The 17659-nt window shown below is 40.6% G+C and overlaps 2 protein-coding genes across 2 annotated transcripts in view; one reads left to right on the plus strand and one right to left on the minus strand.

Moving 5' to 3' along the window:
- LOC106094442 (major facilitator superfamily domain-containing protein 6-A) overlaps nt 1-11438 on the plus strand; it is a 118436-nt gene extending 106998 nt beyond the window's left edge. The window contains exon 6 of the mRNA XM_059362413.1: nt 132-11438. Within this exon, the coding sequence (XP_059218396.1) occupies nt 132-199 (68 nt within the window). The 3' untranslated portion in view covers nt 200-11438. The remainder of the gene's footprint in view (nt 1-131) is intronic.
- A 60-nt stretch (nt 11439-11498) lies between these two features.
- Nucleotides 11499-17659, minus strand: part of LOC106082933 (biogenesis of lysosome-related organelles complex 1 subunit 6) — a 58018-nt gene continuing 51857 nt past the window's right edge. Inside the window, exon 6 of the mRNA XM_059362441.1 lies at nt 11499-12483. The gene's annotated coding sequence lies outside the window, so the exon portion shown is untranslated. The remainder of the gene's footprint in view (nt 12484-17659) is intronic.

Below are 17659 nucleotides of genomic sequence, written 5' to 3' on the forward strand. Positions count from 1 at the left end.
TTATTTCTAGCTTATGAATAAGTATTTTTTTGTCTCCATTTCTCTTCTTGCTTTGTATTTTATATAATTTTTTTTAAATCATACCACTAACCGTATAATCTTCTCTCTTTCTCTCCCATTATCGATTTTAGGCACTGTTAAGTATTTAGCGCCTACAGATGCCATGCAAATGCTTAACGATCAAGAATATGTAACGTAGATGGACTGCATTATTTCGTATGTGTTTGTTTGTTCTTAGTTATGACTATACTAGAGTTAAAAGCAAAAAATTTAAAAAATATGTCTATATCGTCGTCTATTTCTTTGTCAATCTTAGTTAAAATATCATTATGTTCCTTTGCTACCTACTATCTATTGTTACGATTTTCTCTGTGTTGTGATTGTTGTTGAAAATTGTTTAGAACAGAAGATGTAGTAATAAGCATACACCTCATGATCCAATTTATTCATGACTCATACGAAGGGTTTTGTAGCAGCCGAAAGGACCTTTTCATATATATTCAAATCTATCAATTATATTGAGTTGCCCAAAAAGTAATTGCGGATTTTTTAAAAGAAAGTAAATGCATTTTTAATAAAACTTAGAATGAACTTTAATCAAATATACTTTTTTACACTTTTTTTCTAAAGCAAGCTAAAAGTGACAGCTGATAACTGACAGAAGAAAGAATGCAATTACAGAGTCACAAGCTGTGAAAAGATTTGTCAACGCCGACTATATGAAAAACCGCAATTACTTTTTGGGCAACCCATTATTTACTTTTAAACCTAGGAAGCGCAGATTGGTCTTGCCAGAACAATTTTAACTTTTAAAATTGCAAAATTTTAAATTATTTTGGACATTGTGTGGTTGTTGTAGCCACATTTTTATGTGGAGGTGGCGATTCTCGTCAAGCTCCTGTAGGTGAGCAAGCTCGTTCCGGTCGCCACGGGAACAGTGTGCATATTGGTTACTTAAAGGCGAGTTAAATAGCTCGTCTTGTCACATCGAGCATCATAGATACTCAGTATTTGTGCAAGAGCCGGTTCCGCCCGTCCTCCCACTGAGACTCTCCGCTCGATACCGCTGATTGTCTGCGACTGCCGTTGCAGCTACTCCGTATGGAGCATTCCACTATTCCACGTAACCTGTGGACGCGTCCGGTAGCTCGCAGCTAAGCAATGAACACCATACAGATCGGACATCAATGTTCCAGCCTGTGAGGTGCTCACAGCCATCCTGTGCCGGGCTTGACATTATATGCTAAAGGTGCCATCACATAATCAGCCCAATTCTGAAAACTCCCTCAATAAAATCCTCCTATTTTGATTGAATGGGGAGCGAAAAAATCTGGGAGAGCGAATTTCGAATTTTCGAAAACAGCTGTTTTGCCTCAGCTGTTTTATTTTGGCTAAACATTTGACTATTATTTTTTGGGAAAAAACAAAAATAAGTTATAACGGCTGCTAAAAAAAATTACCAACATGTTTAGTATTCCTTTTGTAATGTTTGTTTTAATTTTTGTATTTTAATAATGCAAAATTATGGCCTACAGCTTGTCACCATATTTCTGTGTTGTGATAACAACCTTTCGTCTTCATCCAAACAATCATTGATGCTTCCAGAGTTGTCTGGTGGACAGATAAATAGATTAATTGTGTCGTGTTGGCTGTATGCGGGGCACACATCCTGCATTTTGACGTTTACCCTTGCCAAAAGAAGCTAAGGAGGCTGAATCATAATATAGAGGTTTGCTTCTCCTTCGTCGTCATGAAAGCTGTGGTGGTCTGTCTTATGCGCCGCTTTATCTAAATGCCTACTTTTATGGAGCTAGAACTTGAAGATCTAATCGACATTTCCGGGCGGCAGCCTCTTTTCATGGTAGTTGGGACGGCTGCTGAACATAATGCTGCCGAAAAGCCCGTAGAACGGACTGGTCCACTCCACTCCACTCCCCTAAGTTGGTTCGTGTCTGGTATTGTGTCTCCACCTAAGTGCCGGTATCTGTTACACGCGAAAGCCGGGAAATGACAACGGAATTGATCCAATGTCTCATCATCTTCCCCTAATGCCCTACACATACTAAAACTTGCCGCAACGATTTTACATAAGTGAGCTCGTAGTCCTATGTGTCCCGTTATGATACCAATAGCTATACTGACCTCCTTCTTACTTCCTTTCAGTAATAGCCTCGTCTTCTCACGATCTGGATCCCCCATAGGATTTTCGCCGTCCTACCGACCGTTTCGCTGTTCCACAATGTTGCATTCGCATTCGTCGCCCACTTCCTTAACTCGGACTGCGTCGACCCGAAAGGTTTCGGGTTAACCAAGTTAATTGACGGCCTTTACCGCCAAATCGTCTGCCCTATCATTTCCACTTGCTTCATTATAACTCGGGACCCAAACGATGCGGATTTTGCCATCCAGGCGTTAATCTCCTTCTTACCCTGCAAGACTGTTCGTGAACTTACCGTCCTGGTTGTTATTGCCCTTATTGCAATTTTACTGTCTGTAAAGATGTTCACACTCGACGTCCTCGTGTTAGCACCACACCACCTCACGCCCGGATCTCCGCCTGCAGGACCGTATTATGGGCAGGCAGTCTAAAACAGATCTCAGAACTTGGGTTCTCAATGTCGCCTCGATTATACCGCGATGGTATGAGCTGCTCCCATCCTCAATCCATTCTCCCATCGCCTTAAGTCTCATAGTCTAACACTTAATCTGTATGTCAATGGGTTGGATATCTAGAATTGTCTCCAGTGCCCTAGTGGGCGTGGTTCTCATCGCTCCGCCTATGCCAAGACAATATTTTCTCTGAACCTGTTGTATGGTCCTTATGTTACACTTTTCCTCCATAGCAATCCACCAAACTACTGAGGCGTAAGTAAGTATTGGTCTTATCACGCTCCTGTAGAGCCAGTGGACTATCCTAGGATTCAGGCCCTATTTCGAGCCTACTACGGCCCGTCTACATAGTGCCCAACATCTGTGAGCCTTCTCCGTACGCTCCTGAATGTGACACTTCCAATTCAGTTTCCTGTCCAAGATCACACCTAAGTATTTGACCTTGTCAGAAATAAAAATCGTCTTATTGAGTAAATGTGGTGCGTTAAATTTGTCCACCTTCGTCTTGCTCGTGAACAGGCATATTTCAGTCTTCTCTGGGTTAACGTTGAGACCTTTGGGTCTAGCCCAGTCATATGCCATATGCAAGACCCTGTCGGCCCTTCTGCATAGCTCGTTCGGATCCTTACCTCTTAGCAGTATTATAACATCGTCTGCGTAGCAGAAGAGTTCAAATCCCTCCTCAGTCAGCATCCGTAGTAGGTCATTTATGGTGGTCACCCATAGAAGTGGCGATAAAATGCCCCCCTATGGCGTGCCCTGTGCTACTTTCTCCCTTATATTTATGCCATGGGACACACAATCTATCCACCTGTTCCTATGCATATGGTTTATCCATTCTCTAAGGACCGGGTCTACCCGGTACTGGTCTAAGGATTGGATCAATTTGTCGGTCCGCACATTGTTAAAAGCCCCTCGATGTCAATGCATACCGCCAGTGTGAACGTTTTGGCATCGAAGGATTCATCTATTTTATGCACAACCCCGTGTAGGGCAGTCTCCACCGACCTTCCCTTGACATAGGCATGCTGTTTGTATTTGAGCACTTTGCTGGGTGTCCTACTCTTTATCATAGTGTCCACAATACGTTCCATGGTTTTGAGTAGAAAGAACGTAAGGCTTATAGGTCTGTAGGCCTTTGGTGTCGGATAACTTGCCTTGCCGGGCTTGGGTATAAAAACCACGTTTGCCTCGGAGTATATGCAATTCCTAGGCACGCTGATAGCGCCAGATAGTCTGCCTCTTTCTGTAGTTACGCCAGAAAAATTCCATCAGGTCCGGGTTTGAAGCTCCTCAAGGATTCCTTCACCATAAATTTCGTTATTATAAACCTTCTATCTACGTCATTATTCCAAGACTCCGGTGTCTCCGTCAGTCCCATCGTATCCTGTGGAAAATGGGGTTTCATCAAAAGCCTCAACATGTCCTCCGTTGTCTCTGCTCTCACTCCCATGTCTTCTACTTAAGTTTCAGTTTGGACATGGGTTTTTGAGAGAAACTTTTTTATCTTGGCGGCGTCATTAATGCTATCGACCCGTTCACAGAAAAGGTAGTCCTTGAGCCGTGTGTAATACACATCCCAATAAACTTCCGCCTTTTTACGACGTGCTCTGTTATCTTCTATCTTTCTTCGAAGGACCCTACCAGTGCAGTCGTAATCCTGCTGACATTTTCGTCAATGTATTGTATGCTTCGACAATTTAAATTATCTTGTCCAAGTCTTCTTCTGAGTAGCCTTTCGAATTTTGTGTAGTTGGTTTTCAACTTATTCCGGAAGCTTATCCGATTCGGCGCTGGCCGTGCTATTCTAAATCTAATGTAGCGATAGTCAGAGAGAGAGAATGTTCCATGGAGACCCTCCAATCCTGAACCTCATCGATTAGATTTTCCGAACATATCGTCACATCTAATACCTCCTCCCTATTCCTATTAACAAAGGTAGCGGTGTTACCAATATTAAGTGTTATTAGGTCAAGCCCTGCCAGGGCTTGGCCCAGCTTATTAGTGTTGGTACTACCCCACGAAATGTGGTGAGAGTTCGCATCGCACCCTATTAGTACCTCGTTTCCTGTCTGTTTTGCTTTCCTCACCAGCAGTTGCAGCTCCAACGTGGGTGGTGGTGTCGGAGAGTCAAAAGGCAGATAAAGTGATGCCAGGTATGCTCCACCGTCTCCCTGCCTCACCACTGTTGCATCCGACGTTGACAACTCTGGGGAAAATATATAATTCAAATTTTTATGACAAATAACGCAGGTCCTCAGCCGAGTACCAGTGTTAGCATAGAATAATTGGTAGTTGATATGGTTCAGTCCAAAAACTTTGTTCCGGGTCGTACATGGCTCCTGAATTAAGGAAATATGAATCTTGCCCTTGCTGATTTTCTCCATCAGAGCGTGTGTAGCAGTCTCGCTCCGGTGGAGATTTATCTGGATTACCTCAATCATTGATCCTATAGTAAATGGGCATCTTGGGAGTAGGTGATGATCTCATCGTCTGCTCCCTGATCTTTAGACTGCATTGACTTTCCTGTCACGGCACTGCCTGATGTCATCGTTTTAGATTATTTGCCTAGTCTAGTTTTCCGACTCTTTATAAAGTTGGTTCGTTAAGCTGTATTGGGTTTCCATTCCCTGTACTGCCTGATGTTTCAATACTAGGATCTTTGCCTATCTTAGCCTTCCAAATCTTAAGTAAATGGGCTTCTTGGGAGTTGGTGATGGTACCATCATCGGCTCCCTGTTCGTTGGGTTGCATTGAGTCTTTACCTATCCCAGTAATCGGAATCATTAAATCGGTGATGGGTCCGTCGTCGGGTTCCTGTTTGTTAGGCTTTGTTGTGTCTTTCGCCACTGCACTGCCTGATATTTTAGTATTAGGATCTTTGCTTCTCCTAGTCTTTCTAATATTGAGAGATGCCGTGATTGTATCGTTGTCGGCCCCCTGTTTGTTGGGCGGTGTTAAGTCACCTGCCACTGCATGGCCTGATGTCGCAGAATGAAAAAGTTTTCCCAATCTTGAAAAAGACAGCTTTGCTCCCGTAGTGCGCCATTCCTTTAGTCTTAGCCAAACTTGTCACGGAGACTTGATCAATGCCAACCACAAAGAGAGTCCCTCCTCCTTCTCCTCCCTGTGGAAGACCTCCCACTTCTCTGCGACCAAACCTTCGTTTTGCTTGCCCAAGAATCCCAACATGTGTGCCGTCGCAAATGTACTGCCCCATCCCTTAATGAAGACCATAGCCTTTGTGAGCTGGGGGATACCCATCTTTCTCACCAGGTCGAGCTTTGCGCCCTCCCAGAGAGCGGGAATACCTCTGACGAGCTCTTTGACGGTATCAATACGTTCCGCCGACGCAAAACGCAGCGTAAAGATGCCCCTCTAAACTCGCAGCTCATCATTTGTATGGGTGGACCCTCTACAGAGTTACATACATGTTCAACAATCCGATCGTTAACCAGATCCTCCACTTGGGAATATGATCTGGTGGAATCCTACCGGATGCACAGCCGATATTGATGACTGCATAAGTCAGCTCATTTCTGTTTTGCTTCCTTGCCACTCTGGCGTAAGGGGGCGGCTCCTTACGATTCTCAGCGAACATCTTAAACTTCCGTGATGGCTGTGGCCTCCTTTTGGAAGTCACAGTCCTCCATGAAGACTCAGGGCCGTGCGCGCTTCCTCCATTCCTGTTCCAACGGGAACAGGAAGCCAACGGGATGGCTGGCTTGGTTTTCCCACCCCCATAACACCACCCAAATTGCAAGTATTTGCCGACCATTGCAATATGAAGCTCAAACAAAAGGTATTTTAGAGTAGAACATGTATCTGATATATATTTTCAAATGCAAGTCATTGAGTGGCCGCCCATCGCCCAAAACACCCCCAAACCGATCATGTTTGCCGACTATGGAAAAATGGTGCTCAAATGATGGTATTTGGGAGTAGACCATGAATCTAATATCAACATTCGGCACCAACTGTCTAGGGGACGTCCTACCACCATAACATCCTGTAAACTCCCCTTAAACCAATGGCAATATGGGGTTTAAGTAAGTGGCATTTGAGAGAAGAGCACGATGCTGATATTTTTCACGGCCGAAAGTCTGGGGCACCACCTCACCCCCGAAAATCCATCTAAATCAGACATCATGAGAATATCAGGCTGAAATAAAATATTTTAAGAATGGAGTACACCTTACATCCAAACTTAAATTCGTTGACCAATAAAGATCATATGGGATTCAGATAAAGGCTCTTAAATTGTTAAACTTTTAGTCAAGCGATATACTATTTTCGTAGCATGGTATTTCACTAAAACCTCGTTAATTGTCGAAAATAAATATTCAAATGAAAATTTTGCTCCATATAAAGTAAAAGAAGGCGCAGCGGAACGGGCCCGGCTCAGCTAGTACATAATATAAATCACGATTTACAAAAAAAGGCAGTCAAACATGGAGAATTGATTCGTTGGAGCATTTTGTTCAACGGTACAGGACCAATAATGAAATATAAGACAACGTTGGAGCAAGTATTGTTACATTATGCACACCATAGAATATGCTTCTGAAATTGGTACTCTAACAAGACTCTGAAATTTTGTTAACAGAATCGAAGATCTATAGAAAGCAATGCGTAAAGCCAGGCACAAAATACGTTTGAAGCTATCCCAGGATCACCCAGTAACGAAATGCCATGATCTTTTTGAGACTCCATGCATCGAAGACGTGCCGAAGACATCAAAAAAAGCTTATTACTCTAGGGACAGAAATAATTTAAGTTTTTATAAATGAATTTTCAACTTGTGTGTCATATGCTTTTAAAGTATTGGGGTATGGATATCAATACTCCTATTATTGAATGATTTTTCTGAAAATGATTCTTTAAAATATTTAAAATTTTTTTAGCCTTTATAAAATAATTTATTGTTATATAATTAAGAAAATTGATTAATAGTTCATCCTACGTAAAAAAAGACTTCATGCTTGTCACATCCGTGATAAGTATGATCCGAATCGGCCTATAAACTGATATAGCCCCTATATAAACCGATCTCCCGATTTGACTTCTTGGGCCCCTAGATGCTTCAATTTTCGTCCGATTTGGCAGAAATTCGGCCCAAAGGACTATATTTGGATATAGCTGCCATATAGACCGATCTCACGATAAAGGGTCTAATGCCCAGAAATGGTTTATTTTTTATCCGATTTCGCTGAAATTCGAAACAGTGAATAGTTTTAGGACTCCCAATACATGACTTAAATATGGTTAGATCGAACTATATTTGGATATAGCTGCCTTATAGACCGATTTCCTGATAAAGGGTCTGAAGCCCATAAAAGCTTTATGTTTTGTCTAATTTCGCTGAAATTTGAAACAATGAGTAGTTTTAGGCCTCGTGACATCCGCTCCAAATATGGGTCAAATCAGACCATATAAACATAGCTGCCATAAAGACCGATCTATGAATTAAGGGTCTTAATCCCATAAAAAGCAGGTTTATTATTATGGAAAATGTTACTTGTATATGATCGAGACCAGCCTCCATTAAGATATAACTACGTATATAGTAGTGAAGTTATAATAAAATATGATGATTATCATATCCTTGTTTAATTTGGTCCACATCGGTCCAGACTTGGTTATAGATGTCAAATAGAAAGAACTCTTGAGCGCATTTATTATCCGATTTGGTTGAAATTTGACGCAGTGGCCTATGTTAGGCTTTTCGACACGGACACGGACCTTTATGGTTCAGATCGGTTTATATTTGGATATCGCTGCCAAAAAGACCAAAATTTTGTTCTACAAAATTGAACAGTGACTTATATTTGTTGGACCACTCTATGTCCGTGCCGAATTTGGGAGCACAAGTTATACAATATTCACCGGATTGTGACGAAAGGGGGTTTACATATATACCCGAGGTGGTGGCTATCCAAAGTTCGGCCCCGCCGAACATAATGCCTTTTTAACTTGTTTGACTTCCGACTTCCATGCCAAGTATAATCCAAATTAGTCCTTAAACTAATATAGTCGCCATATAAGGGCTTGTGTCACGACATGCAATATTCGTGAATGACTAAATGTATATAAAGCCTATGGTGGTGGATATAAAAAGAAGGCGAAAAATGAACGCATAGGCCCAGCATAGTACAGTGTTGATCAGTACAATGAAAAAAGGAAAGGAGAAAGCAACTTCAACAGCAGTCCAGAATTTCGAAAGGGAATGCAATCACGGAAAGAGGTGTTCATCCATAAGCCTGTGTCTTCTCGGTACAATTGCGTGGTAGTGATACAAAAAGGTCCAGCACCACTCCGCCTCCCTCTGCGCTGTTGTGGTAGCCATATTTGCATGTGGAAGTGATAATCCTTGTCAAGCTTCTATAGGTGAGCAAGCTTGTTACGGTCCATACGACCGATCGCCGTGGGAACACTATAGTCGTTGGTTATTCACCTTGTCATATCGAACATTCATTCACTGAGTCTTAATCCGACACCGCTGATTGTCCGCGACAGCAATTACTTTACTCCACATGGAGCATTCGTTTCATTTCATGCAATGGGAAGCCAACTATTAGCAAGCTGTGGACGCGTCTAGCTGCTAAGCTTTTCGTGATAACGATGAACAGCACACAGATCAGAGGTCAAAGATTCACCCAGTGTGGTGCTCACAGTTATCCCGTGCCGGGTATAACCCCTTAGATCTAGCGCAACGTCAAAGATCTAAAGTTCGGGCTTCTAAAGCTTGGCACGAAATAGTTGTGAGCACCACACAGGCTGGAACATTGAGGTCCAATGTCACAAGAAGTTTAGCTGCAAGCTATCGGGCGCGTCCACAGGTTGCGGATATTGGAATGCTCAATAAGGAGTAGCTGCAATGGCAGTCGCGGACAATCAGGGGAGAGTCTCAGTGGGAGGCCGGGCGGCACCGGCTCTTGCTCATATACTGAGTGCCTATGATGCTCGATGTGACAAGGTTTTGGAAGTTATTGAAGCCTTTAAATAACCAATGGCCACCTTGTTCCCGCAGCGATCGGTCCTTTGGACCGGAACGAGCTTGTTCACCTACAGCCTTCAACGAACTTCTTCGCTGGAGCTTCTTCATTCATTCTGACAACATGACGTAGCCAATGCAACCGTTGTATTCCGATACGTTTTACTATGCACGCGTCGTCATACAGTTTGTGGTTCATACGACGCCGACACTCTCCATCAATGCAAACTTGTCCATAAATTTTACGAAGAATCTTTCTCTCAAACACTCCTACTTTCCATGGCTCGCAACCATATAGCAAGACGGGTAGTATCAGTGTGATCTTCGTCTGCCGAGAGATAGCCTTGTTTCTAAACTGCCTACTCAATGCAATGAAGCATATCTGCTTGCCATTATTATTCTTCGCTTTATTTCAAAACTGGTGTTATTCGTTTCGGTTAAGGCGGTGCCGAAGTAGATGTAGTTGCTGACTATCTCAGTTGTACAAGGCGTTTTGGGAGTTGATACCATCCATTTTGTTTTATCTACGGTTGTACGCTTCTGCAAATCATTTTTACTTCCCTGTAAATTTTATCAGCAATTATTTTTTTGGAATATTACGCGAACAGACCTAATGACGGCATATTTTTTAAACACACAATTATTAAGCACCATACCAGATTTCCCTCCTACCAAAAACCCTTTGTATTTGTCAAAGAACTTAGAACATGCAAAACATGTATGCCAAGAAATTTGTTACATGTGTATGAGTGTGTCTTTTAAAGTAACGTAGGATATGTGCAATGATATAGGACATTATTGCATATTTTTTGTAATTGTATAACCTTCTCACAGGCAATGTAACAACAACAATAATAATAATAATACAATTTTGTTTTTGTAATAAAATAAGGCTTCAAAACTTGATTTCACTTTGTTTAAAAGTAAAACAAAAAAGAATTTTAAATTTTTAAATACAATTAGAATAACTTTTCTTTTTATGTTTCTTTTTGATTGTTTAAATTACTTGGAAGCTAGTAGAACTTATTTATCTTTAGTCCTTTAACTTATTTATTTGCTTTAAATATAATTAAATGTTGAAATTTCTTTTGGGGTTCCTTTTCTCCTACCCGCCTGAAAGCCGCGCAAAAAGCATGATCGATTTTATGTTCTATTGAAAAATATTTTTAAACGAATTTCCTACGACCAGAATCAAAAATATAAAAAGTTTAAGAAACTACAACAAGGACCATTCCAAAAGAGAAATAAAAATAAATAGCAATGTAAGAACTAAAATAGAAAATATATTTATATACAAACTGCATGTTCCAAAACCTGTCATTCAATAATAAGACATTGTTGCAAAACAGACAAAACAACACACGTATTTAAGTCATTTTATTTATGCATGTTTAAAATTAAATCTATATATTTTTTTAAATAATATTAAATTTTAATTTAATATCTAAAGCCTAGTACCGACTTCATTCGCATGAAAATTGTCTACGAGTTGATTGCGAAATATGCCGCATTGTATTGAACGACAGAGCACAAACAGAAATTATACAACGGCACACAACAATAGCCACAACATTGAAGCAGAGTTGTTTGTGACCCAGTTCGACATGTGGAATCGCCACCATTGTTTAGTGTCTTTGGGCGACAAGCCGAAGTCAGTACTAGGCTTAAGCAACCAAAGTTTATAAGGCCTTTTGTGGTGTAATTTGTAGTTATCTCTAAATAATTTTCTGTTTTTCATTAAGACATTGTAAAAAAAAATTAACATTAATGCATTTATATTTGTTTTTTTTTTTTAATAAAGATTAAGGAATAAAGTCTTTATGATCCATTATAACTTTAAGTTTTTTCTTTGTGTAAGGTAAGGAATTTTGATTTGAATTTATCAGCACAAGACATTTGGGTTAAAAGCTATAGTGAAGCCCAGCCCAGATGAACACATGATACATGACAACAACGAATCCCATGGCAGCCGGATAGACGCGATGGAGTCTTTCATCGGCAAGGGCTGCCGCCTCAGTGTACAACACACTGCTACAACAACATGGTTCAATAAGAAAAGTTGAGACATCCTTTAACCCCGGTTTCAAGGTAATGAAAAAATGTCTCCTCTACGTGTAATGCAACGCTTTTAATTAAATTCGAAAAATTCCACCTGCAGTAATCAATATATTACAGTCCCCTTTCTTCCCTTCCCTTCATTTTTCTTCACACTGATGACAACTTACTGTGGTGGATCTCCTTTTTTTCGACTTCTGTTCTCTCTTCTAGGCTAAACACAATGAACCTAAGGTCTCCGAGTGATTTGGCTGAAATCTGGCACGACTTCAATTATGATTCCAACAGCCATGTAAAGTATGGTAATAGCCCATACAAATCAATCTGCCGATTTGACATCTTGAGCTGCCAGACCAAAATGCAAAATTTCGATCCGAATTTTGTTGTCACTCCATTAACAAAAACCGTTCAAAGAACTTAACAAATGCGATTCTTTTGGTGGGTTCATAAAATTCGTTCCAGACAAATATTTTGCTATTTAATTTTTTTTATAAATTAATTTCCTTCGGCTAGGTCCAAACCAGGAGGGGATAGCTGTGAGCGCCACACAGGCCGGAACATTGAGGTCCGATCTGTGTGGTGTTCATTGCTATCACGAGAAGCTTAGCTGCGCGCTACCGAACGCATCTATAGGTTGCGGATAGTGGAATGCTCTATTGGGAGTAGCTGCAACGGCAGTCGCGGACAATCAGCGGTATAGAGCGTATAAGGTGGGGCGGCACCGACGAACGAGCTTGCTCACCAACTGGAGCTTGACGAGGATCGCCACCTCCACATGAAAATATGGCTACAACAACAATAACCTCTGGTCCAATGTATTCGTCCTAGAAAGAAAAGAAATAGGAGAGAAGAGAGATGAATAGAAACTAAAAAAGCCGGCATACAGATCGAAGAAGGCTGACCGACTAGAGGGCCGCCCCGACAGTCATCCCAAATCCTTGCAGAATTCCAGAATGACTCGGATGTCGAGATACTGCAGAGAGCTCAGTAAAAAGAGTTCTACGCATTCTCCCCGTCATCGCGGGGCACTGGCACAGCAGATGTACAACCGTCTCCAACTCCTGCTCATACCCATCGACCCTGTAAAAATCCCCAACTCAAGAACGATCGATGTACTCACGCCGAGTCAGAACGCTCGTCATAGTAGGAGTCCATCATCCAGAACAGCCAACTCAAAGGAGGGTTCACCATCGGTGTCACACCCCCAGAGTTCATCCACGACCCAAACCTGGCCAACTCATTAGCCTCTTCGCCGTCGCTCCTGACTCAGGATCACATCCAAGGTCCTGAGGAAGTGTAATTTTCCTTTTTTTTGCGAAGTGGAGTAAGATAATGGACTTGGCTTTAGCCGTTCAAAAAAGAAGAGAAATAGGAGATATCAGTTGAGATGACTTTGACGCTGTAAATGGGCTAACAATTTAGGATCACGGTGCCTGTTTGGAGCAGCAGTAACTTGGCATTCTGAAGAGATTCTAACACCAAAGTAAAAAGTAGATACTGCAGATTACTTTAGAATATGCGAAAGAGAAGGATTGATGTCGTGTACTGGCTGATGAAAATACTAATGCGTAAGGAAAATTTTATACAAATGCTAAAATCTCTGAGTATTTATGAGTTGATAGGGCGTATGCACCAGAACGTACAGAAGAACAACGCTTAGCCGACGATTGGAACCTCAGCATACAATGTTCCGTACACAAGAAAGGACAAAAGACGGTATGTGGTATGTACAGAGAAATAACTCTCCTCCGCATCGCATAAAAGATACTATCGAGCGTACTGTGTTAAAGCGTAAAGTCTAAAGTAAACGAAATAATTGGGTTTTACCAATGCGGCTTATTTACTTACTTTAATTGGCCATTACTCTAGCCGCGCTTCGATCTTCTGCGCTTCATCATCCAATCTCTGACACCCAGTTTCGAGATATAGTTCTCCACTTGGTCACTCCATCGGAGTTTTGGTCTGCCCCTTTTGCGTATTCTATTATGGTCGCCTTCAGAAGACTTCTTTGCTGGAGCTTCTTCATCCATCTGACAACATGACCTAGCCGACGCAACCGTTGTATTTTGATGCGCTTAACTATGCTATCGTCGTCATACAGCTATATTTTTCATTAATGCACGCCTAAATTTTCCATTAACGCAGACTGATCCATATATTTTACGAAGGATTTTTTCTCTCAAACACTCCAAGTACTATCTCATGTCGAGATGAGGTAGTCGCTTTCGGGACGAGCTTAATGATCGACGATTTTTTTCTATGCAATGGAAAAATAAAGCCAGAAGATACAACAACACCAACCATAGTGTGATGCGTTTCGACCTCTTGGTTAAGGAAAGTCATCTTCGGACTCTCGATGTGAACGCTTCAAGGGCCGAACGTTGGTAGGGTGTACTTATATAGAATTCATTGCGAAAACACCTCTGCTAGCTTTTTCCAATGCATGTTTTGTAGTGGCAGACTTTCTTTCTACCTAACTACATTACTTCCATGGCATACACATGTTTCTGTGCATCTTTCGGAAGTTGTGCCAATGGCTTCGTACGCTAGACTATGGCTCTCGCTGTTGCTCCAATTGTCTAGGTTTGTGTTAAAAAACGGCTTTTGACTTGGTAAATCCACCATAGACCAGATATTTCCACTGCGCCAAATCCTGGAAAAAACCAGGAGGAAATCTCAACACCTACCTACTACTCGTCGTCTGCAAATTTATAAAGCCGCCTTCTATAGCCCTATCAAACGTATTTCAAGTCATATCTGAGTTTGATATTCCTACAGAATTGATAAGACCCTGCAGAATGATGCTCGCCGATACACCTTCGGCAATTTAAAATAGGAAAGAACCTTTCTGGACCGTTCCAAGCGAGTTTTCAGGAAGTGAAATCTCACTCATAAGATAACATATGCTACTCGCCTGTTCCAACGACATCGATATTATCTCGTCTCAAAACAACTCACTATTTAAAATTTCAACGAAATCGGGTAATAAATAAAGCTTTTATGGGCTTCATGCCCTTAATAGGCAGATTGGTGTATATGTCAGCTATATCTAAATATTGTCCGGCCTGAACCATATTTGAGACATATTTCGGGAGGCTTAAAACAATTCACTATTAATAATAAATAAAGCGTTAATGGACTTCAGACCCTTTATCGGCAGATCGGTCTATATGATAGCTATATCTAAATATAGTCCGATCTGAACCATATTTGAGACAGATGTCGGGAAGCTTAAAACACTATTTAAAATTTCACCGAAATCGGACAGATCGGTGTATATGACGGCTATATCTAAATATAGCCCTACCTGAACCATATTTGGGTCGAAAGTCGGGAGGCTTAAAGCAACTTAATTTTTTCAAATTTCAGCGAAATCGGATAATAAATAATGCTTTTATGGGCTTCAGACCCTCAACCGGCGGATCGGTCTATATGACAGCTATGTCTAAGTATAGTCTGATCTGAACCATGCTTGGTTCCGAAGTCGGGAGGCTTAAAGCAATTCAGTGTTTCAAATTTCAGAGAAATCGGATAAAAAAAATTAAGGTTTTATGGGCTACTTTGAAGGGTCGAAGATGGATATTGTGTTGCAAACGGAATGACTAAATGAATATACCCCCTGTTCTATTGTGGTGGGCATAATAAAGTTTTTTGAAATTTCTGTGTTGGTTGCAAATGATTTAGACACAAGTTCTTAATCATTTGCAGCATTCGAGAGATCAGCAAAATCGGATAATAAACGGGTTTAATATAGTTGCAAAACCACAATTCGAGAGATCGTTATATATGGCAGCTATATTCAAAACTGATCTGCGCCATATTGTGGGAAAATGTATAAGCGTTTAATTTAAGCAGCTCGCCGTACTTAATTACAGCAAAATCGGTTAATAAATACGCCATTTATGGGTGAAAGGCCTTCAATCGGCACATCGGTATATATGGGGCCTATACTTAAAAATTGTGCGGATGTCGAAGGACCAAACACAGTTCATTGTGTCAAATCCCAGCGAAGTCGGACAATAAATGCGGCTTTTATAGGCCTATATGAGGATATGGTCCGGTTTAGACCACAGTCGGTACGAATGTCTTAGCGCAAATCAATGTGCCAAATTTCAGCGAAATCGGGTAGCGAATGCGGCTTGTAAGGAGGCCCATTTTTAGATATATAAATAGACTCAGAATCACTTCCTGATTCTACTTAGCCATGTCCGTCCATCTACTTTTGTATATAAGGTTCTGATCGCATGTTCGACTAAATTATCTTCAAAATTAGGTATAGGTAACTTTTGAGACCTAGAATTGAAATAGAAGAAATCGGTTCAGATTTAGATATAGCTGCCAAAGATATGTATCTGGCTATTTACATTAAAAAACCATAAAAAATAAAATTTTCCTCAACTGTTTATTTTAAGAATTTGAAATTCTATAGTGGGATACAATTAATTATTAACTTTTGTAAATATTAACAAAAATTCTGGGGGGTGCTACAGATTTGCTAGGGGGTACTTAGAACCCCCCTAGCTACGCCAATGCTATTCGTTTAAAAATACAACATTGTATGAGACAATTGAGGACTGAGTAAAACAGGTAATAAGACAACGAAATGAGTGAATGCATAAAAAGTGATTGATTCAGATTTCATTGAGTGCACGTTGTACAGTGCCTATGTTCGGGTACATTTTGCTTCAGACTAAGTATTTTCCTTCACACACACACACATACACACACGCGTAGGTTTTTTTTTTATATATGAGAAAACAAACAGTTTGCTCAAGGTGCCATCACACTATATGTTATTGTCTTATGCCATGTTGAATGTTGCTATTGTTAGAGTTGCACACATAGTGTGATACGAATAAAACTAACACATGAAAATCACGTTTCAAAATGGCACTGTTATTTTTTCGATTAGAGTGGTGCTCTATTGCTTCTGACAAAAGCATAAAGAAACCTGATGTTTTTGTTGAAAGAAACCTTAATTTTTTCAGAACTTAAACAATTTGTAGCCATAAAAAGTGAGCATTTTCTCACATTTTTAGGTTATGTCATACAAAAAAAACATACTAGTGTAATGATGAATCGTATGTAAATTGGCACATTATATACCAAAACCAATGATACATAAAAAGTGACATGTCATAAGACAAGAGCACTGAGACAACAACGATTTGTGTGAAAACGAGACGCTTTGATATTACTGAGAGTACAGCGACTAATTTCTCATACCTCACTATAGCGGCGAATAATTCGAGGTAAAAATACTCGCAAGCAGTGAATGTTGGTTGTTTTTCAAGATTCTACTCAACAGCAACTTGTTCGTTTTACTCTATCTTCAGTGCCTCGCTCTTCAGTAGTCTTGAAGTACAACATCATGTGGGTTCAGCGTTCACGAGTTCAGCAAAAACAGTCACCAATGAACGGTTTTGTGCACACGTACAGTGTTATTTCGGTCGGCTGACTCTATTTCATTTAGTTGATGTTTGATTATACTCACACAAAGTTTGGTCTTTTCAATATCATCACTGATCTAGAGCAAGAGGTTCAGCGCTACAAGAGATAACCTCTCATCAAGCGCCATATCAAGCGGTTCTGGAAAACATTCATGCAGACACGGTAGCAGATGCGATGAATAACTACCGGATGAATGTTGTCGTTATGGCTCAATTACGATCCGGTAGATGCAGCCGATGTATGGGTACTTGCCAAAGTTGATGAGTCAGTACTGGGAGTGTTCGAGAGAAAGCTTCTGCGTACTATATATTGACCAGTCTGCGTTGATGAAGATGTGGGTCTACAAAGTTGGTCACCATGGCCCTACAAAATTTTTATTCGGGCTGCCAAAAACGCATTGTCCGATTTCAAACGCGCATAATTTTGGACTGAATATTGAATTAATATGTGTTGTTATAAATTAAATATGAAATATGCCGTACTCAATATCATTTCTTATGATATAGCAATTTATTTTTACGTTGAAGCTTTTAAACATTCCAATAGAAG

This window comes from Stomoxys calcitrans, chromosome 1, assembly GCF_963082655.1.
Source record: "Stomoxys calcitrans chromosome 1, idStoCalc2.1, whole genome shotgun sequence".
In the NCBI taxonomy this organism is placed as follows: Eukaryota; Metazoa; Arthropoda; class Insecta; order Diptera; family Muscidae; genus Stomoxys; species Stomoxys calcitrans.